At 47.3% G+C, this 22,622-nt stretch overlaps 2 protein-coding genes across 4 annotated transcripts; one reads left to right on the forward strand and one right to left on the reverse strand.

Annotated features, from left to right (window-relative positions):
- Positions 1 to 1,032: 1,032 nt before the first annotated feature.
- On the reverse strand, positions 1,033 to 16,247 carry peli3 (pellino E3 ubiquitin protein ligase family member 3). 3 transcript variants are annotated; one of them, XM_067261358.1, is made up of 9 exons: positions 16,048 to 16,247; positions 15,109 to 15,362; positions 14,481 to 14,617; positions 8,485 to 8,685; positions 7,179 to 7,308; positions 6,777 to 6,878; positions 4,661 to 4,900; positions 1,884 to 2,072; positions 1,033 to 1,632 (listed from the first exon to the last, which is right to left on the reverse strand). In XM_067261358.1, exons 3-9 carry the CDS (start codon positions 14,489 to 14,491, stop codon positions 1,033 to 1,035), a joined length of 1,473 nt encoding a protein of 490 aa, XP_067117459.1. In that variant the 5' UTR covers positions 14,492 to 14,617; positions 15,109 to 15,362; positions 16,048 to 16,247. The 3 variants fall into 3 exon arrangements, with proteins under 3 accessions (XP_067117459.1, XP_067117460.1, XP_067117461.1); XM_067261359.1 differs by lacking the exon at positions 14,481 to 14,617; XM_067261360.1 differs by lacking the exons at positions 14,481 to 14,617; positions 15,109 to 15,362; positions 16,048 to 16,247 and adding an exon at positions 15,840 to 15,994.
- rce1a (Ras converting CAAX endopeptidase 1a) lies at positions 15,971 to 21,733 on the forward strand. The gene is made up of 8 exons (XM_067261361.1): positions 15,971 to 16,240; positions 16,556 to 16,658; positions 16,950 to 17,033; positions 17,216 to 17,294; positions 17,559 to 17,726; positions 17,867 to 17,938; positions 18,071 to 18,133; positions 18,463 to 21,733. The coding sequence occupies exons 1-8, from the start codon at positions 16,074 to 16,076 to the stop codon at positions 18,687 to 18,689; spliced, it is 963 nt and encodes a 320-aa protein (XP_067117462.1). The 5' UTR covers positions 15,971 to 16,073; the 3' UTR covers positions 18,690 to 21,733.
- Positions 21,734 to 22,622: the final 889 nt, after the last annotated feature.

Consider the following 22,622-nt stretch of genomic DNA (forward strand, 5'->3'; position numbering starts at 1 on the left):
CCCTTGTTACCCTTCGTCCCTCTCTATGCCTTCCTGTCGTCTCCCTCTAGAACCTTCCCCTTGTCTCTCGATCATCCTGTCTTCTGTTTCCCCTCCGTCCTCTCCTGTCTCTCTTCCTCCACTCCCTCCTCTTTTCCTCCCCTTCTGTTTCTCAATAACTGCCCTCAATAACCTTTTCGCTGCCTCTCTTCCTGTCTCTCCCCTCTATACCCTTTAGCTCTCTCCCCTGCCTCTCTCTCCTCTCCTCTCTCTTCCTGTCTCTCTCTTCTATACTCCCCCTCCATCTCCCCCCTCCCCAGTTGCATGGTGGCTGCCGGTGACCTTGAGTTATTTATAGCATGGTGCTGCTGCAGACTGGTAGTTGGGGCGTTCGTCAGACACTCCTCAGGGTGTACACACACACACATGCACACATTGTCCTGAGCCTGGGAGGGAGGAGAGACAGAGAGGAAGAGTGAGAGGGGTGCTCACACACAGGGGTCAAGAAGGACTAGCTGAGTTTCAGGTGCAGGAGTCCAGGGGCCATGTTTCACAACCCCTCCCCCCTGAGCGTGGGTCCTCTACTCCTCACCTGTGACCTTGAAATCCATCTCACCCTGACGAGCAGGCACCAGACACGGTGCGTTCCAGTAGGTTCTGGGGCACGTGCATGCCCGAAGCAGCTGAATCACAGGTTTGGGTGGCGTTCGGATATTGAATTACACTGCGCTCTTCAGACTGGAGCCCCACAGAACTCCAAGGACCACCAAACACTGCTCAAGGTTTCATTTCAACAGCATTTATTTACACCCCCACCTCCCGCCCCACAGTACAGCTCAAATACCACTCAACCCACTTCATCTTTTTTTTACTTTCCCCACAAGTTAAATTGTCCAACAGTGTTTTTCTCCTTAGGCCTTCAATTATTTCTCTCATCGACAGTCAGTCTTTGTCTTTCTGAGGCCCCACTTCACACACCTCAGCCAACCACCCCCGAAACACCTCCCCCACCTCACAACCACCCCCCGACACCACACAACCAACGCCTCCCCCTCAGTCGACGGGGCCCTGGAAGATGAGTTTGATGTGGCCCTGCTCGCCGGTCAGCCAGGTGCCGCAGAAGGGGCAGGCGGCGTGGAAGGCGTGCGTCCCGTGCGGCAGCGGGATCTGGCTCCACCCCTGCACTGTCTTATCAGAGCACACGTGGCCGCAGGGGCAGAAGGCGTGGGTCGGGGGGCCGGCGTCCAGATACAGCCCGCCCTCGCAGCCCAGCCACAGGGGCACGTAGGGGCCCACGCGCCGGCACATGGGGCACTCCCTCTCCCCGGTGCTGGCTGGCGCCGTCCCGCCGGGCCCCGCCGGGCCCTTCTCCTTGCGGTAGCCCCAGTTGTGGTAGCCGTGGACGTGGCCGCAGTTGACGTAGACCCAGGGCTGCTTCTTGTCCACGATCTCCCGCTGAGCCAGGCTGGGGAAGGCCAGGGTGTTGAAGCCCACGGGGCACTGCGGCCGCGCCGCGTTCAGCTCCTGGCGCAGGGACTCCAGCTGCTTGAGGGTGGGCGTGCGCCGGAGGCCCGCCGGGGTGCGCCACAGCAGGGTGGCCCCGCACAGGTCAATGAGGGAGCCGTCCTGGAGGGTGTTGGACTCGTTCTCCACCTGGTGGGGGGGGGGGGGAGATTGGGCGAGAGAGACCGATTTAAAGGAAGAGTGTATTAGAGTGGGGGGGAGGACAAGAGAGATAGACACAATTACTTAGCGAAAAGAAATCGTTTTAGTTTCCGGTCCTTTTTTTCTGCACTGACAGCTGCTTTCCAAAGTTTGCCTTTCCACATGATGGCATCCTGTCCAATAGCAGACGAGCAAGACTCTAGCTCCGAAACACCCCCACCTCCTCTCCTCCTCCTCACCAGTTTCCCCCTCTGCTGGGCCGAGCGGGTCTCCCGCAGGGCGAACACGTTCCCGCACACGGAGATCTCCCGCCACACCCCCGGTGCCGGCTCCTGGACAAAGTCGCCTGCCGGGTGCATCACCAGCACGCCATTGGTGGTCAATCCGTCCATCAAGCCGTCCGACGTCCGCCATTTGGCAGCTCTCTCCTAAGAGACCCGCCCCCCACACATAAGCAGACTAGTATCAAGGGAAGTGATGGAGAGGCCAATAAAGAGAGAGAGAGGGAGAAGGAGAGAGAGGGAGGAGGAGAAAGAAAGAAAGAAGGAGAAAGGAGAGAGAGAGATGGGAGAATAAAACAGCTAACAGGGCTTTTTTTTCGCAATGCTAAATTTAGCCCCTGCAGTGTATAACTGATTACTATACTGGCTAAACTTGAGTACTATACAAGCTAAAGCATTGAGATGCTCACACACACAGAATCACACACACACTCTCACACGCAGTGTGTAAGCCCCTCTTGAGGCGCAGTTTCGATGCAACATTCCCAGAATGTACCTGTGGACTTCTAAGCGGTCACGATCGGCAACAACCACAACGTTGTATAAGCCCGCGCTACACCTAACGTTTGGAAAACGATCTCTCGTTGTTCTTGTGCTTTCCGCACACCTCCACAACAACAGTGGGCTGCACAGCCTGCCTCTGCGATCTGCCAAGGACATTCTGTGTGTGCCAGTTCACCGGAGCCCTGCTGAGGTTATTCACTCCGGCGTCGCTCTGACAACAGCTCAGCAGCTAGGATCTGTCATCGTCCTCCTCCTCCTACTGTCCTCTCTCGCTCTTTTCCTGCCATTCTCTCTCTTTCTCCCTCTCTCGCTGGGTCATTCTCCCCCCCCCCCCCTCTCTCTGTCTCTCTCTCAGTATTTTTAGCTGGATGGGGAGGCTTGCTAGGTTGACACAGGCCTCGGTGCCTTGCATGGGACATGACGTTATCTGTGTGTATGACTCACTGTGCCCCGCTTGTGTCATCCCCTCTCCCTGGGGTCATGTATAATGCATGAGGGACATCTTTCCTTACGAAGTGTCATGAGCCTCCAGACTTGCGTGTTTCAGAGCACTACAGTCGTATTTTCTCCTTGGTCACAGCTGGCATTAGCTCTCACCGCCAGCCAAGCTCCCTACCACCACCCTAAAAAATCATTACAAATGAAAGTCCTGTGATCTAATACAATATGGCCACCGTGACCGTTTTAATCAGGAGCCGTGGGGAGAGGGAGGTGAGGGGAACTAGCAGGTCTGGAACACTGTGTCTGTCCTTGACCTGGAGTCCCTGACTCACATCGATGAGGAGAGTCTCTGGACTCCTGCCTCGCCCCCCCCCCCCCTGCCAGCGTAACCCTCCAGGTTGTGGAAATGGAGGGTGACGTGTGTGTGTGTGGGAGGGGGGTTAGGGATGAAGGAGAGCCTGCATGCCAGCATGTATCAAAAGCTTACTTCACGTGTCAATGGGTGAGCAAACAGACGCCAGCCTGCTCCATTGTGCACTGCTCACTTCGTACAGTCTTTCCTTTACAAAGCGTCGGGCGGCTCGGAGAATTGACAAAACGCGCACGCACGCAAAGGCGCGCCGCCCGCGACACGCACATCGTCTACACACCGTCACGCACACGTGACGCATGTACACGACCAAACACAGACGACAGGCTGCCACAGCTTGAATCCACAATTCCCTTTTCCCCTCCGGCGTCTGTGCGGTCTGGCTGCATGTGTGTGTCTCTGTTGTGTTTCTAATCCATTTCCAAACAGCTCGCTGGCCTCTGGAGCCTCTGACCAAGCAGAGTCTAGCAGCAGTCCCTGACGTGTGACTTTTGATAATGACCGCTGATAGTCTTATCTCTCTAAACAAAGAGAGTCTTGGTGTCTGGTCTGCTCTGGGCCTGGGCAACGTTCCAGCCGGTTACCTAGCCAGTTCCCAGAGACGAGGACAAACACTCGAGCAGATGAGTGTGTGGTTCCCCGGGGGGTGGGGGGGGGTGGGGGGTGGAGGAGGTACAGAGATTGGGGGTGACTGTTGAGGTGTTTAAAACTCAGCTCACCTCGCAGAGACTGAGTATGCAGCTCTGCAACATCACCATGTATTTCCGTTTCATATGCAGTTGAGATATTGTTGTTTTGCCGTGCCTGGTAGCTGAAATGTGGTTTTGCACTGTGCCTTATAAATATTGACATTTATGACCACTGAATACTGATAAAACTATATGCGCCGCTGGTCTTTGATTTTCTGCTGGACGTTTTACAGTGTTTGCACTATGAGTATATTTGGATCAGGTCGATTGCTAAATGAATAATACTGTCAAATGTAATGTACATGTGTAACTGTCACTATACGTCCACAGATCTTAACTACTCCTATCTTCAAACTGCAGTACAAGCAATTCCAGGAGCATGATTCATGCTTATACAATCACCATGCAGTCCCCCCTCGTCAACTGGTAACACTCCCAAACACACACACACGCACACACACACACACACACATACACACACAGTATGTCATGTCACACGTTGTGACGTTCATCACAGATATTACATCATCGCCTGGGTGTCTTGGCCCCAGGGTTGTCACTGCCCCAGTTGTCAGGGCAACTGATCACTCCCTCACTCCGGAAGCTGTTCACTGCCACAAACACGTGCATGCACCTACGCACACATACACACACACACACACACACACACACACACACACTTCCACCCTAAAGACCCCCCCACCCGACACACACGTGCGCTCTATACTCACCCCCAGGAAGATATTCTTGGAGGAGTCGAAGCCGGCAGCGTAGATGCGTGCTGTGTAGGGGGCGCTGCGCTCACACATGATGCGGCAAGCATAGCGGGAGATGGTACTCTGGGCTGACTGTCCTCCTCCTCCTCCTCCCCCCTCTCCGGCCGCCCCCTGGCCTTGCCCCCCACCGCCCCCGCTGCTGCCTGCTGTATCCGTCACCACAAAGTCTATCATGCTCTCCGTGGAGCGCCCGATCTGTGGGGAGCAAGGGAGGGGGTGTCAGTAGAGGATAACAGAGTAGAGCAGCGTAAAGTGGAGTCGAGATGGAAGTCATTTGAGACAGGACCTGGTTAAAAGGTCCGCAAGTTTGTTAATATTCAAACTGCACTCGGACGCAAATAAAACACCTTCCTTGTTTTCATGTTACGAAAGTTAAAGTTTAACTCAATATAATTATTATTCTTTTTTTAATCACTGAGCACTCAATTTGTCAGGAACGTATGCTTGTTAAGGCATGTTTTTGTCTGGTTTTGGGGGCGTGTGTGTTTATCTATTTTGGCCCTCGTTAGTTTCGGTCACTACCACCCATAAACAAAGCAGCATGGTATGTTTGTTTAGTCCTACTGTACGCTTGCTACTATGGCAGATGCTAATCAAACTAATTATTTTAAACCACTGTTGTTAACAAACCTGGCTGCTGGTAAGACCCTCAACCATCAATATCTACTAGACTCGTTGCATGATGGAAATGAAATTACTCGAATTGAACTTAATCGAAGATGAACTCGAAGAAAGTGCCTATACCAAACGAAAGCATCAGAAAACAATATATTGGATTCACACCAACAACTTAGCCGTGAAACGTTCTGTGTTGTACTTGGGTAAGTTTAATATTGATTTGCCCTGTTTGTAAACATGTTTTTGTTGTTGTTGCGGTTGTGTGCTAAGTATGCAGAGAATCGACAGACGTGCGTTTGCCTTCAGCCAAACTGTTAGCTACCTTGGCTAGAACAATTGAAATGCTGATGTCCATAGTAGATGATTGAGGATGGAGTCAACCAGCTATTGTTCCCATCCATTACCTGCCTGTGAGATGGGTGAAAAGGTTTTACATCTTTCAAGGGGATTGTCTATGCTAGTTGATTTAAGGGGTGCCAACATTCAAATGAACATGTCTTTTCAATTACTTTCTGTTACAGAAAATGAAAAATTACCATGACCTGCTTGAGGGTCAATGCCAGCACCTGCCACATTTGTCTTTGTGAAAAGGGATGGACTATTTGCACCCAAATAGATGAATTGACATGACAGCCAGTTGAGTTGGAGAGCAGACAGACAGACAGACAGGAAAATAGACAGACAGACAGACAGGAAAATAGACAGACAGGAAAATAGACAGACAGACAGGAAAATAAACAGACAGACAGGAAAATAGACAGACAGGCAGGAAAACAGACAGACAGGGACCGCAGCACAGAACCTCCATCATGTCTTCTGTCTGCAGTAGTTGGGCCTTACATTCATCAAAGGGATGAGAGATAGATAGCTGGAATAGACTGTCTGCTCTACCTGACTCCCAATCTCTCCCCCACTCTGTCTTATTCTCTCTGTCTTGTTTTATTTCTCTCTCTCTCTCTTCTGACTGTCTGTCTGTCTGTCTGTCTGTCTGTCTCTCTCTCTCTCTCTCTCTCTCTCTCTGTGTCTCTCCCTCTCTGTCTTTCTCTGTGTCTCTGTCTCTCTCTCCCTCTCCCTCTCTCTGTCTATGTCTCTCTCTCCATCCCAGTCGTCTCATGACTTGGCAGTACTGGGAGCTCTGAGGCGTCAGCTAACAAATGACATTTTTCAGCAGCTGGGACATCAACTTGGGGGGTGTGTTGTAGGTGTTTGTGTGAGAGAGGAGGAAGGTGAGTTGGTTTGTATGAATGTGTGTGTGTGTGTGTGTTGTGCGTGACAAACTGTCCGCCATGTTCCCAAGGTGAGGCGTGTGTTTGTGGTGTGGGTAGGTCATAAGAAAAATAACTGCGAAAAAAAGCTGTCTGCAGCCAGACCAACTCGAGTTCCTTCCTTTCTACACCATCGCTATGCAGGAGCGAGGAGTTGCAGGACGTGCCCTGTGTAGGATGATACTGACCTGGAACATGTCTGTGTTGGTGTCATGTGTGTACTCCACGATGACAGAGTGACTTCTGGACAATGTGTAGGAGATGCTGTGCTGACTTTTGTTGCTGAGAGCCTGTGGAAACACACAAAAAACAGGTGACAAAGAACCCCTCACACTCACAACAGAGCATGCTCAGATCCAGCCAGTTTAAAAACGACTAATGAATAGCCTACTACATCTATTGTAATACGTATACATACACAACCCAATTCACAAAAGATGAAACATTTTGCATTTGTTTGGTTGAAGACTATAAATACCAGTTTAATAACGACTTATTTTTAGTGAGGGTCTTGAAACCTTTTGTCTGTTTCAAAATGTATATCTATAGAAATGCCACCAGTTGTGATACTGTTGGATATGACCACTGACCTTTGACACCAGAGGGGTGGAAACATTGTGGATGACGTCAGGTTTGACCCCGTTAGCTTTGGGTCTCTTGTAGAGCGCCAGGCGACTTCTTCGGCGACCTTTATCCCCATTGGTCAGAGAACCATTGTGCCTGATCACATGATCGGGGGGGGGGGGGGGGAAGGGGGGAATACAGCATTTTGCCTCGTTAATGACATTTGTGTTTATTATAAAGACCTTGGGTTTTAAATTACTCTTTTAAGCCTGGACCAAAGGATTTGATTGCCATGCCACATTGGGCTCTGAGTAGAAGATCATATCCAATATATGATCACTGGCTTCCTTCTGTCTCCTGCAAATGTCATGATTGGATGAGGCCATAAAAATGTCTGCAGCAATATGCTCTCCCCCTCTCTCTCTCCCTCTTAATCACATCGATGGAGAGCGAAGCCATTTTCATAACCCATCTCCGGATAGATCAATACGGGAAAGAGTGAATTAGATACCACAGGGATTCTCTCTCCACGTCTCAGCGTCTACACGCGCTGAGACGTCTCTCTCCTCATCTCTCTCGTGGCGGTTCAGTTTTTTTTTTTTTTTGCCTGGTTCCCCGGTGGGTCAGTGTCAGACTGACATCTTTGTTAAGGAGTCAAATGAACAATTTTGCATGGGGTTGCTGGAACTGAAGGATAGCTTTACATCCCTGAGCTTCAGGGTCTTAGAGCCTGTGTCGTTTGGGCAAGGAGTGTTGTGGACTTCCTGCTAAAGGATATCAGAATCAGGAGGGGTTTTAATTGCCATGAAAGTTTGCACAGACAAGGAATTTACTTTGTCAGGAAGGTGCATACATTCAACATATAGGAGTACATCTTAAATAAACAAGTCTAACTATACTATACAAGGTGCAAAGTCTAATTAACTAATACTAAGGGGAAAGGTATGTAAAATAAACTAGCTGTAAAGTATAAAATAGCTATAATGTACAATATAAATACAAATACAAATAGGGTGCTTAGTGCAAATATGACATAGGTGCAAAAATGGCATGGTGCAATATATGACAATGGTTTCAAGTCTGTGGTTTAAATACATGACAAAGGCTTTTTAAAGGTGCAGTAGATCATCCGGTCTGCTTTATTCTACACACAAGGGTTTAGATTTTCAGATCCTACTTTAATGCTATTGTTCCTTTAGGGCACTTGGTTTGTTGCTGCGCAGTCTGACACACAATCCCCCCCCCCCCCCCCCACACACATACACACACACTCTCACACACATAGGATATGCAAAAAGCATTTAAGCGCCAGCCAGCCCCAGTGAGTCTCACCCTAAGACGATGAGCTCCCCGTACTTGACTGGCTCCTTGTCCCCCGGGAAGAGGCCTTCATGGGGCTGGGAGGCCGAGCCCAGCGGGGGGGAGGGCTGGCTCTTGTTGCAAGACGGTCGCAGTTCCAGAGATGGGGGGGGACACAGGGCCTCCGAGCTGCCCTCCAAAACCATGCCCACCGGCCACAACGGGGGCTCACAGCTGGGGGGGGGGGAGGGGGAGGGGGGAGAGAGAGGGAGAGAAAGAGAGGGAAGAGAGAGTGAAAGAGAGGGGAGAGAGAGTGATGGAGGGAAGGAGAGAAAGCATCAAGGACCAAATCCAAAGTGATCGAAAAAGTACAGTCCATTGTTAACAGCTGTATGCACTCACAAATTCTCCTCTGAACACCAAACAACCCTGTAGTCAGATCGACAACAGTACAGTAGGCGTGGAGATAGGATTAGCATATTGACTGTGATGCTCCCTTCGTCGTTACTACGAGCTGCCGAGTCATGAAAATAAAACCAACAACAAGCTGAGCTTTGAATTAGTGTCTCCCTGCTATCCTTAGACCTGCGCACCCCCTAAAATAGAACAGCAATCAAATCCAGGAGTGATCCACACAATCGCTCCCCTCACCAGTGTGTGTGCAGTCAGGTTGGTCTACCGTTGCCATTACTCAGCTATAATTGGCGTCCCCCTTTACGTGACTGAAGCGCTCGCATCTTCTCTGCAGTTCCAGTCAACAAAGCACAAGGACAGTATACATGAGATTCAGTACGTAGAAGAGTACATACTGTGTTTTCACAGAGGCAAAAATACAGACGCCTGAATCGATGGCTCCTGTTTGTAACAGTACTGTGTTTCTGATGGACCTAACGGTGATCATTGTTCCTAGGTTAACCGATTGAGGCCTTACATCTGCTGGCAAACATGACGGTAGTCTTGTAGCATCCAGAAAGGAACAAACAATGGAGCACACTTCACCAAAGCTTTTAAAGTTAACAACCAGATAACCATCAATCGACAAGCTGTCGTGTCGGAGATTCTTAACGAACCCCAGGGGGGCTGCAACCTTTCCCTGAATGCCGTGTCCAGACCCCGGGTGAAGCGAGTTCAACAATATTGGTTTTCATTTCTACTAAAGGTTTATGGCTGTGGCATTTCAGGCTTTCGGCTGGGAAAGGCCCGTCAAATTAAAACCGTTGGCATTAAACAAATTGGACTAAAATATGATTTTATGAGAATCTAAAGCAATTGCATAATATCACATGGGTTTAAGGTGGGCGCTTGAAGACCTAATTTAACAAGCTGTAGATATATAAAATATATGATGAAAGAGTAGAAGAAATGTTCATTTATCCTTGAGGAATGGTGTGTTGTATATAGAGAGAGTTTTCAGGTCGATGTTTTGACATGAGCAATTTTACACAAGGAAAAACAAATCTCTAAAAAGCCTGTCTCTGTTGGCAAAGAGATTAAGCTAGGTTTCCTGCCAATGTTTAATTCAAAACCCTATTATTAATAAAGAGTGGGCGAGGACACCTACACTGTAGCAAGAACTGAAATGACATCACAGACCCAGAGTAAATGCTTTGTTCCTTCTTTGGAGAATAAGGTAATAGCTTTGGAAACAACACAAACATTTATAATAGGATCTGAAACAACACCCAAATCCAAGCCCTCTTTCCCTAGTGAACACATTATGGCTCAGACCCCAGACAACCTTGGGGTTGTACCAGACTGCCTTCAAAGCTCTTCCAAATGAGTACTCAGACCAACAGCATATGAACTACCTTTCCCAGCAGGCAATTGGATCATGATGTGAACATTAGACTTCATGCAATGGGGGCCCTTTAATAGAGTCCCAAAGAGGAGAATATCCCCTCATGACTACATGATGGGTGGCCAGACTCTCGGTTCATGCAGGCAGTCGCCATTTCATTACGTCTGCTCTGCTTTTCTGGCTGGATGTGGAGTGGTGGAGGAGGGAGAGTGGACACTGGGGAGCGAGTGGAGGAGGGAGAGAGGCAGGGAAGGGAGGGCCTCACGAGTGGAGGAGGGAGAGAGGCAGGGAAGGGAGGGCCTCACGAGTGGAAGAGGGAGAGAGGCAGGGAAGGGGGGGCCTCACGAGTGGAGGAGGGAGAGAGGCAGGGAAGGGAGGGCCTCACGAGTGGAGGAGGGAGAGAGGCAGGGAAGGGAGGGCCTCACGAGTGGAGGAGGAGGAGGAGGAGGGGACAGAAATAGAAAACATAGTGGCATGGGTGGATGTGGGAGTGGGAGGACAGAAGAGGGAGGAGAGGAGTGGGAGGGGGAGAGGGAGGAAAAAGAGAGGGCTTGGAGGAAAAGAAGAGGTGTAGAGAGAGAGAGACGATGCAGACATTGCAGATATGTGACGGACCTAGAGGAGACACAAGAAGCCTCCAGCAGAGACGACATGCAGGCAACAAGAGACTGACCAGGAAGAGGAGAGAGGGGCTGGGAGGAGGCAGACAGAGAGTGGGGCGGGGCGAGGGGCCTGGGGTGTACGCTGTGAGTGTAACTGTGTGTGCGCATGCGCGTCCTGTGCAGGGGCTCGGCAGGGTGATGGATTGCCTGTTCTGGGCCACGCACTTTCTAATCAACCCACAGTCACATCCTGGGGGTGGAGAGGGGGATGAAGGGAGGGAGGGGACAATAGATAGATAGAAAGAAGGGTGGAGATTGGAAGGGGGTTAAAGATAGAGACATGGTGAGAGAGAGGAGGGAGAGACAAAGAAAAGATGCTGTGACAAAGGAAGACAAAGAGAAATGAATTATATATATCACACACACACACACACACACACACACACATTCTATATATATATACTGCATGGTAGGGCTAGCAGGAATAAAACATATTTTACAGAGCAAAGGCGATCATAGTGGCATTTTACAGGTTAAATGGCCAATATCAGACAGCACCACAAAGTCCACAGTTTCATATATAATGCTGTTGTTTTTACTAACAAAATTCATCATCCTCCACTACCCTCCACGTGAACCACGCTCCATCCTTCTATCCCTCTATCCACTCTCTCCATTCTCTCTTCTGCTACTGCAGGGGAAGGGTGTGTGTGTGTGTGTGTGTGGAGCGTGTGTGTGGAGCGTGTGGGTGAGGAGAGGAACAAAGAAAGAAAGAGTGAGGGGGAGAGAGAAAGAAAGAGAGGCAACATCTCTATCCAGTGCCACAAAAGAACAGAGAGCTAAATATACACGCCAGGAAATGGTCTCCAGAATAAATTATGAGTTCCTGACAACATGATCATCATTTTTTTCCCCATTTTCAACCATTTAAGGATTTCTTGTAATCTGCACTCCAGTTTTCAGATGCTTGAGTATAAACTAGATGGCTGGAGGTGCTCATTCAATTACAGTTTGGGACAAATCATCATGTCTGAATTATTGTTTGTATCCCACTTGCCTGTAGTAGTCAGTGTTATTGTTATCTAGGAGTCTCTTTTTAATCTTGTGCTGAATGTCACTGATCACATACTGTACAGAGCTCCATAGAATATAGTCTCTTAGACACAAAACAAGCAGGCAAGTACAACAGAGCCTCAAGATGCTACATCAGAATATGTTTTAACTAAGGAAAGCAGTAATGAATGTGTTACAGTCTATATTCTATCAGGTCAGTGTTAAAAATGTATGTCTACACTATACAATACCACACAATTGGTTGCCTATATATTTGTCCCTGCCAATGCTACCCACAAACTTTTGTAAAACAACCATTGTGATCTTCATGAAACTGCGCTGTATAGTACCTTTTGTTCTAAAGTGAACCCTCTGATTCTAGATAGAGCTATTTCAGATCCAGTTCCTGACCTGGAAACAGGACTCTATATGTAAAAGCTTCTTTCTTTTCAAGTTGCACATGGCTATTTCTAGCCCCTTATTGGACAGAGAGGTCCACTATGGTTGAATGTGACCTTATTATTAGAACAGACAGAGCCTCGTAGCTCCCATGGCACAGCCCACCTGCGTGTCTGTGAACAACGATGTGTGTGCGTGTTTGTGTGTGTGTGTGTGTGTGGTCGGGCTACAGTGATGGAGTGAGTATCCTGCAGTCCTGTCTGGCCTTGCTGTACCTGTCTGGTTGGACTAAGTGGAAGGCAAGAGTTTAAAGCAGTGGTTCTCAAAGTGGGGTCCGTGAACCATAGCCAAGGGGTCTGTGAAATCATTTACATTATAACATTGGAAAATTGTGCTGGATCATTAAAAAGTAAAAAATATATTATAATCTACAGATGGGGACCATTTGCACCAATAAAACAAGCATATTGTGTCCAGTTAAGAGCACAAAGGGCATGCTGAATGGGTGTTATGATTATGGGGGGGTCCTTGGAAAATGTTCACCCCTGTAAGGGGTCCCTGGCCCCAAAAGGTTTGAGAACGCCTGGTTTAGAGGGTGTAGGATGGATGGAGAGAGGATAGATGTAGTGAGAATGGAGGGAGGATGGAGAGACGATGGAGGGGAGGTGGAGGGAGGATGATTGGAGAGGATGGAGGGAGAATGATTGGAGAGGATGTAGAAAGGATGGAGGGGACAGAGGGAGGATGGAGAGAGGACAAATGAAAAACCTTCAAGTGGTTTGAGAAGATTTCAGAAGGCAACTCTTTCATAACACTATACTATTGCACTATACTATTTATTCAATATTTGTCTCAGTAAGAGGCGTGCTTGTTCTGTGTATGCGGGGTCAGGTGGCTGAGCGGTGAGGGAGTCGGGCTATTAATCAGAAGGTTGTTGGTTTGATTCCCGGCCATGCAAAATGACGTTGTGTCCTTGGGCAAGACACTTCACCCTACTTGCCTCGGGGAGAATGTCCCTGTACTTACTGTAAGTCGCTCTGGATAAGAGCATCTGCTAAATGACTAAATGTAAAATGTATGCCATGCAGGCCTAGGACACTGTACAAACACTTTAAAATGGATGAACCACTTCCTGTCAGTGCCACCCCCTCCTCACCGGTTGACCCCTTTGGCACTATAGAAGACACACAGGTGGGCTGCTTTGTTACCTCACAGGATCCGTTACCACACACACTCCAAGAAACAGTCTGACTCATCTTCATTTCTCTTTCCCTGCGTCTCTTCCTTTGCTCTTTTATTATTTATCTCGCTTCATTATTATCACTCTTTCTTGCCTTCCGTCTCCCTCCATCTTCCTCTCCATCCCTCCTTTCCTGTCTTCCTCCCTGTAACCCTTGTGTCACAGATGCCCAGAGGCCTGTATGAGTAAGCATCCATCGTGCAGGCTTAAGCTGTGAAACTGCAGACAGCCCCTTTAATAATTCTCTTCATTATCAGTTCTGAGTGAGATTCGTATTTGTTTTTTTTGGGTTTGTGAGGAGAGTAGTTGTCATTATTATTCTCTGTTTGCTCTTTGGTGTTATGTACTAGGAGAGAGAGAGAGAGAGAGAGAGCGGGAGCACGCGCATGCATGAGAGAGAGAGAGATAGATGAAAACAAAACAGACAGGTTCCCAGTAGGCGGGTAATAGTCAGAGAGAACCCAGTAGTAATCCCAGCATGGCCCTTTACAAGCACAGCAAGTCCCCAGCACAGAGAACGCAGGGCAAGACAGACGATGTTAAGGAGTCTCTCGTCTTCTTATGTTTGTTCAGACCACTGACATATCTTGACACAAATCATTTTTTAAGAATTGCCTCTTAAAATGACAACACTAAATCTTATTGACCTCTTGTCGTTCCGCAATCTAGTATTTTCTGACCCCTAAAAAATACCCAAACTGACAAATAGGCCAGTAAGCACTTGACGTTTGATATCCTGAGCTCAAAGTAGGCCTATGCTGGAGTTTGAGCCATCTACCCTCATCATCATCATCCACGTCAACACGGGTATCAACTGCCTCCCCAAATAAAACCAGTTAGTATGACAGAATACATTTTTTTTTATCACAGAAAAGCAGCATCCAACAAGATACAATTGTATATAGTGCTAAATTTGTCTTATCGCTTGACTGCTTACAGCATAATCATGGCTGTTTCTGCCCTATGACTTCAACTTGCAGATTGCAGCGGATTGCGTCTCCCAGTGCCAGTGTAGAGGCGGTTGCTTGATCGCTATCCAAGAAGACGCAGTCGATATAGGCCTTGTCAGATTGCCTACAACATACCACATGGAGAAATAACATATTCCATATTGGTATAAATAACGTGTTTAAATAACAGCTTTATAATTCCGTTTAATGCCGATAAAACTATGGGATCAAAATGCTATTATGGCAGGCATTTATAGAGCAGTGTTTATAGCGTGTTTATGTGCTTAATTAGCATAACAGCATATTTCAATGTACATAGGGCCTACTGAATAATAGTTGTTTTTCTAAAGCTTTTCACCTCCACAGCACAACGTGCGAGGCAGGGGAGTAGGCTAGGCTACACAAGGGAATCCACTGCACAGAAAATAAATACTACAATTTAAGACATCATCACAAACGCAAGCACACGCACAGACTTATTGCAGCCTATTCTTGACATGACTGCAATGTACGAAGAATAAAAACACAGACAAGCCAGACCAAGATCACTCTCTTGCGTGTTCAGCACCAACAGTTTTGGACAATAATTGGACAGGTAGACAGATCAATAAATACCCGCTGATGTTTGCCGACTGAGGTTGTAATTCCCTTGAGTTGTCAATCCCCGTATGGCCTCAAAATCGGGCTCCGTTCTGTTAAAACACCACCTGCGAAGGCAAGTTTGAGGGAACAACCATATGACCGATCAGTCTGCATCGCCTCTCCGTTGTCATAGGGTACATTGGAGACTGCGAGATGCTCATTCCTACAGGAGACTAGTCGTGGTCCAGACACCCCGTTGTCACGCCCATTTCTCTCTAGCGCTCTCCCTAAAAAAAAAAAAACAGTGGAGTCACACTAATCTACTGTTGGCCACATGAATGCTTCGCCGCGGTTGGTCAGGATTCCGTGATTCTTGCGTAAGCCCGCCTTCAGATTCCTACAACGTACTGGCTCCGCCTACATGATCCCGCCCACGCCCGTGACGCTTTGTTTCCGTACAGTACTGGGCTACTGTAAGGAAAGATAATCAGGTACCAAACAGTGGGATATGAATATCCAACAATATACTATCTATTCATACAAAGGCATCACCAGGGTGTGTAACAGTTGTATCGTAGTTGTTAGTAAACTGTCACTGGAGTGGACAGACATGCAGAATTGAGATGTAGCTAGCTTATATAAATTAAAAGTATTTTAAATTAGGCCAATAAAAGCAGCATAATATCAGTAGCCCACATGTATCCTACACATGGTATGAATACATAAACAAACTATGCATGATAACTAAAATTATATATTTTTACCACACTAGAGCAATAACGCTTTTGCAAACAATTATAATGGCGTTGGCAACAACAACAAAAACAGCCAGTAGCATTTTAAGGTGTAGGTGTGCGCCTGACGCCACGCAATGACGTCGAAACACAGCGACTGGCAGCGTCAAATAATTTTGCACAGCTTGCTTAAAGAACAGTTTTCACTAAGAGTTCCAAGATTCAACACAACACTAACTAATATCTTCGTGTAGACCCTCCGCCATGGTAGAGGATGACGATTTAACGCCAAATCTTGTGTCCAAGCCGATGAGCAGCAATGGCGAGTTTGTGCCTCCTGACGGATTGTGCTGGGTATCAATTCTGTCCTGTTTGCTGCTCGCCTGCTCCTATGTTGGGAGTTTATACGTATGGAGAAGTGACCTGCCAAGGTAAGCCTTTTAAACCATACTTTCTTGGCCATTCTTACCCTTTCTTGGCTTAGCAGGCTATTTTAAGCTTTCTAGCTTGCCTAGCTAATACGGAAGCGGCATGCTCTAGCACTTACTGGCTCAGGTTACCAGAACGACATTAAGATATATTAGTTGGCTAACTAAATGCATTGCATTGCTAGGTTAACCAAACTAACCTAACTAGCCGTATTTCATCGATATCCCCAGTAAAGGGGGGTTTGTTTACAAATTTCCACACTGACACGTGTGCCTGTGATCCATCACGTGCAACTGTGTCTGTGTGTGCTCGTGCAGGGACCACCCGGCCGTGATAAAACGGCGCTTCACAAGTGTCCTGATCGTATCCGCTCTGTCGCCAGTCTTTGTATGGGCATGGAAGGAATACACGGGCATCAGTGTGAGTATGAGTGCCAGTGACATCATGAACGGAACATTGTGCCACTGCAGAGTTTCGGTTCTCATCTCCAGATAGACTATGCACTCATTGCGCGATCACTTCCTGTTTGCCATGTAGACGTGATGTTCTCAGCCTGTCTACTGATCTGTGCTATAGGGCATCAACGATGGGAGCCTATTTCTATATACAGTTGTATATAAGAAGCTCTGAACGTTTTGATATAAATAGAAATCTCTGACATAATGCCAAGGTAAACATGAACATGACTGAAATGTGTCCCTCCCTCTCCAGCCTGCCCCATCATTACTGGCCCTGATGGGGGTCCGCTTTGAGGGTCTTCTCCCTGCCATCGTGCTGCCTCTTCTGCTCACCATGGTAACACACACACCACAGTAGTACTCAGATAGATAGGTTAATATAGTAGATTGATATACTGTACAGCATAATAAATACGTGTGACATGAGGTGCTGGAGATATAGATGGATTGTTGCCATGAACTCTTTTCACAGCTACAATATGTACATCCTGAGAACAGTATTGTTGTTTGTGTCGCTAGGTGCTGTTTCTTGGGCCTCTTATCCAGCTGGTTATGGACTGTCCCTGGGGCTTCATGGATGGGATACGAGTGGTCTTGGGTAACTGTACACATATAAACACACACACACACACACACACACACACACACACACACACACACACACACACACACACAGACACACACACGTGTACAAACACACACGTGTACTAATAAGCCCCATCTGGTTTCTCCGTTTCTTCTCTCTTTCTCTCTCCCTTCCTCTTCCTGCTCTCCTCCCTCGGGCTCTTCTCCTGCTCTTCTTCCTTCCTTCCTCCTCCTGCCCGCCTCCCTCTCCCCGGCTCTCCTCCCTGCTCCCCTACAGACCCTTGTTTCTGGGCCCTGTGTCTGAGTGACATGCGCTGGCTGAGGAACCAGGTGGTGGCTCCTCTCACGGAGGAGCTGGTGTTCCGAGCCTGCATGCTGCCCATGCTGGTGCCCTGCGCCGGCCCCTCCACCGCCATCTTCACCTGCCCACTCTTCTTCGGAGTGGGTGAGTCTGTCCGTCCTAATCCAGCACAGTGCAGCTGAGGCTCAAATGAAAAGTTGCAAAACGGATTTCCTCCTTCAGATGGAGTTGTTTGCGCTTCGGGTATGTCAGTGTGTTGATGTTTGTTGTGTTTTGTTTTGCAGCCCACTTTCATCACGTGATAGAGCTGCTACGCTTCAGGCAAGGAACCGTGTCTGGGATCTTTCTGTCTGCTGGTACGGAAGTAACCGTCTTAACGTCTACGTCGTCTGTGTACGCCGTCTGGGCATTTAGGTCTCAGCCCTTGGTGTCTCACAGCTGAGAGCCGTCTGAAGGACTGCCGACTGACTTTGTGTTTGACATTGCAGCGTTCCAGTTCTCCTACACGGCCGTCTTCGGAGCCTATACCGCCTTCATCTTCATCAGAACAGGTCAGGGTGTCTCCCTTCCGTGTTTTGTGTTGTCCTCCAGTGTGCTATGCTAACTAGCTGTCCCTCTGCGTAGGACCTAGTTCTGTTTCGTGTTGTCCTTCAGTGTGCTATGCTAACTAGCTGTCCCTCTGCGTAGGACCTAGTTCTGTTTCGTGTTGTCCCCCAGTGTGCTATGCTAACTAGCTGTCCCTCTGCGTAGGAACTAGTTCTGTTTCGTGTTGTCCCCCAGTGTGCTATGCTAACTAGCTGTCCCTCTGCGTAGGACCCAGTCCTGTTTTGTGTTGTCCCCCAGTGTGCGGTGCTAAACACCCATCCTCCTGTGTCCTCAGGTCACCTGGTGGGCCCCGTGCTGTGTCACTCCTTCTGTAACTACATGGGCTTCCCCGCCTTGGGCACGGCCCTGGAGCACCAACACCGCCTCACCGTGCTCAGCTGCTACGTCTTAGGCGTCCTCTTCTTCCTCCTCCTCCTCTTCCCGATGACCGACCCCCTCTTCTACGGCCTCCCCACCCCTGTCTGCACCCTGTCGGCCTCCTCGGGCTCCCCCTGCTCCTGAGCCAAACTTGAAATGACGTGACAAGTCCTTTACATGCAATGGAAGGTTCCACCACATTCACCTGGCCTGAATGGAGGGGCGGTCCAAATGGGATTAGGAATAGGGGGCGTCCTCTGGGGTTTGTGTTGTCAGGTTAGCTATGGACAGTCAGGACTGCGTGAGTTCTAGCTGACTGCTGCTGTGTAGGTGTATCAGGTGGCCATGTCCCATGTTCAGGTCACATTGACCTCTTAGTAAGTCAACGTGTGGTCTTAGTGCTCAACAGGGGGTTATATTATCAGGCCAAGGTGTTAGTGTAAACCCATAGTCAAATAAGTCTGTGTTTTATAGAAATGTGTTTAATGCTGAAACAACAAGTTATTTATATCCATCTGCATGTTTCTATACTCATGGTGTTTTCTGGTGCAGTTAGGTGGAGGTTTCTAGGCCTTATAGTGGGCATGCATACACTGTACATATCGATGTTTATTCTTTTACCTCTGGATCATTTCTCCTCCCAGGCAGCACAATTCTCATCTTTTTCAGTCGGTTCCGCAAGCTGGCCTCACAGCCTTGCTCACCTACCTGCAATGCCAAGTGGTTGCTTATGTCACATTACTCGACTACGTTCTTAAGCTACCGTCAAGAGTTTCTCATTCCTTTGAACTGTTCCAAATAATATGCAGATAGTGGCCTGTAATCACAAATCCAACATTACTGTTACCTGTTCACTGCGCCATGCGTTCCGTTCATGTTATGCCCTGAGCAGTGTACGTTCTTGCAAGAAAGTGCATTTGACACACAAGGCAGAGGGTGCTATATCAAATCCATGACCTACAGATCTCCATTCCGCAATACTCCTTTTCGCTTTAGCTGCCTTTTGACGAGAGCTTTTGGAGGGGAAATGTGAAAGGCGAAAGAAAGGGGCGCGCTGCCAATGTGAATCCCTAACGCTCAGGTGCAGGTCCACACGCGTGTGGGGAGGACGCGCCGCAACCACTACTCTCGCATGCTGCTACGCGACGCCGTACGGACGCCGCGAACGTGTTCGTCTCCGTCGCGTTCGGCGCTCGTGCGCGCGTCGAGCTGAACTCGGTGAGACCCGTGTTCCCAGTGTGCTCTCGCGGTCACAGAGAACTTCTGCTTGTCTGCCCACTGATCTCACTGGATAGGACGTTTTGTCTCGTTTAGGGCAGACTTGCTATAGAGGATTTGTTATTTATTTGGTTAATGAGTTGGAGTCTGTCGCACTCAGTGTTGCAGGGTAAATGGATCATTTGTAGTTGTGCTTCACATGTAAGATCTTCAGTTTTAACACAACCCATGTCAGGGAAAGATGACAGCTCTTTTCTTGCTTAAGAACATATGAACTAGAACTTGTAAAAATAGCTATTGACCACAAGTGAAGTGTAGGTTGAAACTAGATTGGTTGACTCTCACTGAATGTATGTGAATGTGATGTCAAAGTAGGTCGAGTCATTGCTTGAACAGTATGCAAATGTTTAACGGTTTTGTTACTTTGAGTTATCATCATGAATTCTCACTGTTTGCCAGTGTCCATATATGTCTATTTTGAAGGAGGGACAATGACATCTTTAGCAATAACTTTACTGATGGAAATGGACCAAATCAGGGAATTTCTTCAGTGCAGAGCTGAAATTTAGATAGAAAACAATGCCCATTGTTGTGAGGAATGCACGTGTTTATTGCCAAGAGTTGGCATCAGTAGAAGTGCTGTGCCAGTATTTCAAATGTTTAGTTAAATTATATGTAATAGGTATAGTATTTGGCCCTTTTTGGGGGGAATTTCAAGAATGACATCTTACTGAGACAGTACTGTACCTATCTAAAAAGTATGATAGGGGGCGCCAAAGTACTTTAGCTGGAGAGTGTTTTAACATTGAGCATTCAGGAGCTCATCAGTCAGTTTATTAGTTTCCTGACATTGGCCATTCATCACTTTGAAACCAATCAACGTTTCCTCGTCTTTTCTCCCTCGTTTGACTAGATTACGTCCCATCCCGATACAAAAGATGGATGTTGAGCAGCAAACATTCAATCCTCCACAATTTCAGTCTCTTGAGTGTTCTCTCTGAAGATCCTGATTAGCCTTCCGTCAGTGTAACTCACATCTTCTGTTCATCCAACTGTTTCCTGCCACTCGTGTCGACTCCTGGGCGCCATTTTAGGTGGAGCCATCAGCTGCTGTGGGTGTGCACCTTTCTGCTGAAGGAGGAGAGATTACAAACACTCTTTCTCCTCCATCACTACCTGTCTGGTGTCTTACAGCTAATCACCCTTGTAGTTGAGCGGTGTGGATTTGTTAGGGCGGTGCAAACCCATCGACAATTGTTGAATATGAACAATCCCCCTCATAATTCTGTCCCCTCCTGGAGACACCACCGATTTATCTGGAAAGAACTCTTCTTCAAACTTGTCACTTGTCACTTGACATCTTGTTTCTGGCTCACTTCCTACTGTTATTGTCCTGTCATTGACTTGAAATGCGAAAAGGCTGCTATGCTACGTTTGCAGAGCATTTCAGAAGATAACCCAAGTTGCTTCTGCTGAAAAGAGAAACACTTTTCTGTCCTCCAAAACGTTCAAGCCAAACATTCACATCTGTTAAGCTCTAATGTAGATCTATACTACACTTGTATTTGAAAGTGAAAAATACAATGGTAGAGTAACAAAAAAAATATTTATATTTTTGCTAGCCATATGACCAGCAGCATTGTTCTGCTATTTTAGTAAAACCACTCTAAAGGAGAAAAATATTTAAATTGTAGATTTTCGAGATGAGATGAATCTGCTTGTTAAATAGGATTATTCAGATGTTTATATCGAATACTATATTTTGTAATCAAATCTATTTTGGTTACATTGAATGTAAAAATATTGCATGCACGTGTTTTGTCTCTGCTACATCTTGTGCAATGCAACTTTTTGGAGATTTACCAACTGAACAGACAGTGTTTTTATGACAATCTTTTACAGGATTCTTTGAATCACATCACAAAATGTCATGAATTTGTAAATAAACGAGAAAGTTTTATGAATTGGCACTAATGTTATGTGTCGGCTTTTATTCATTTTATTCGCTTTAAATCCTGCCACCTGTTTCTTACATGTTTACTTCAGGGGAAGTGGGAATGTTTCGGTAATAAACTAGAAAGATTCTCTGCAGATTAAAGATAATCCGATTAAGAACTCCCCATGGATCTCTGGCTTTGTCTTCTCATTTTCTTCTTACCTACATGTCAATACCACTGTATTGAGGGCGCTTGCTTGCTAGATGTAGACCGGTGAAAAGAACAGTCAATCCACATGCACTGTGGTTTTCGTCATTCCAACAGTACATATTCTGACAATTTGTACATGTCAATTTGTCTGTCCCCAGATTCTACTAAGCATTGCAATAAAGGAATGTTTCCAACTTACTGTTAAGGGATGGGTATAGCTCAGTGGTAGAGCATGGGGATGGTTATAGCTCAGTGGTAGAACATGGGGATGCTTATAGCTCAGTGGTAGAGCATGGGGATGGTTATAGCTCAGTGGTAGAGCATGGGGATGGTTATAGCTCAGTGGTAGAACATGGGGATGGGTATAGCTCAGTGGTAGAGCATGGGGATGGGTATAGCTCAGTGGTAGAGCATGGGGATGGGTATAGCTCAGTGGTAGAACACTTTACTGCAGATCAGGTTTGCATCCATCCTGTACATCACTTTGGATGCAAGCTAAATTAACACATTATTGTGGAGTCCAATGTTATTTTAAATTGTAGGGAACTCCAAATGCCAATTTTCACAATACACCTTAACCTGATATGAGTATTTTCACTCTTCCAAACATCATTAAGGGTCATTATAATCTGTGCCTCACAGATTTGCCCCTGCATTGGTAATAAGAAATCTAGCCCCTGCTATTCAAGTCAACACACAGGAGAGGTTCTCA

Source organism: Osmerus mordax, chromosome 23 (genome assembly GCF_038355195.1).
Source record: "Osmerus mordax isolate fOsmMor3 chromosome 23, fOsmMor3.pri, whole genome shotgun sequence".
NCBI classification, from domain to species: Eukaryota; Metazoa; Chordata; class Actinopteri; order Osmeriformes; family Osmeridae; genus Osmerus; species Osmerus mordax.

Bases quoted from the DNA above. Each gene is read 5' to 3' on its own strand.
- peli3 (XM_067261360.1), bottom strand. From the start codon at position 15,913: ATGCTACTGGCTGTTTTTGTTGTTGTTGCCAACGCCATTATAATTGTT. The intron at 2,073-4,660 runs GTGAGTATAGAG...CGGGTCTCTTAG, and splicing joins CCAAGAATATCTTCCTGGGG to GAGAGAGCTGCCAAATGGCG. The intron at 1,633-1,883 runs GTGAGGAGGAGG...CCCCCCCACCAG, and splicing joins CCCAGCAGAGGGGGAAACTG to GTGGAGAACGAGTCCAACAC.
- rce1a (XM_067261361.1), top strand. From the start codon at position 16,074: ATGGTAGAGGATGACGATTTAACGCCAAATCTTGTGTCCAAGCCGATG. The intron at 16,659-16,949 runs GTGAGTATGAGT...CTCCCTCTCCAG, and splicing joins AGGAATACACGGGCATCAGT to CCTGCCCCATCATTACTGGC. The intron at 17,939-18,070 runs GTACGGAAGTAA...TTGACATTGCAG, and splicing joins TGGGATCTTTCTGTCTGCTG to CGTTCCAGTTCTCCTACACG.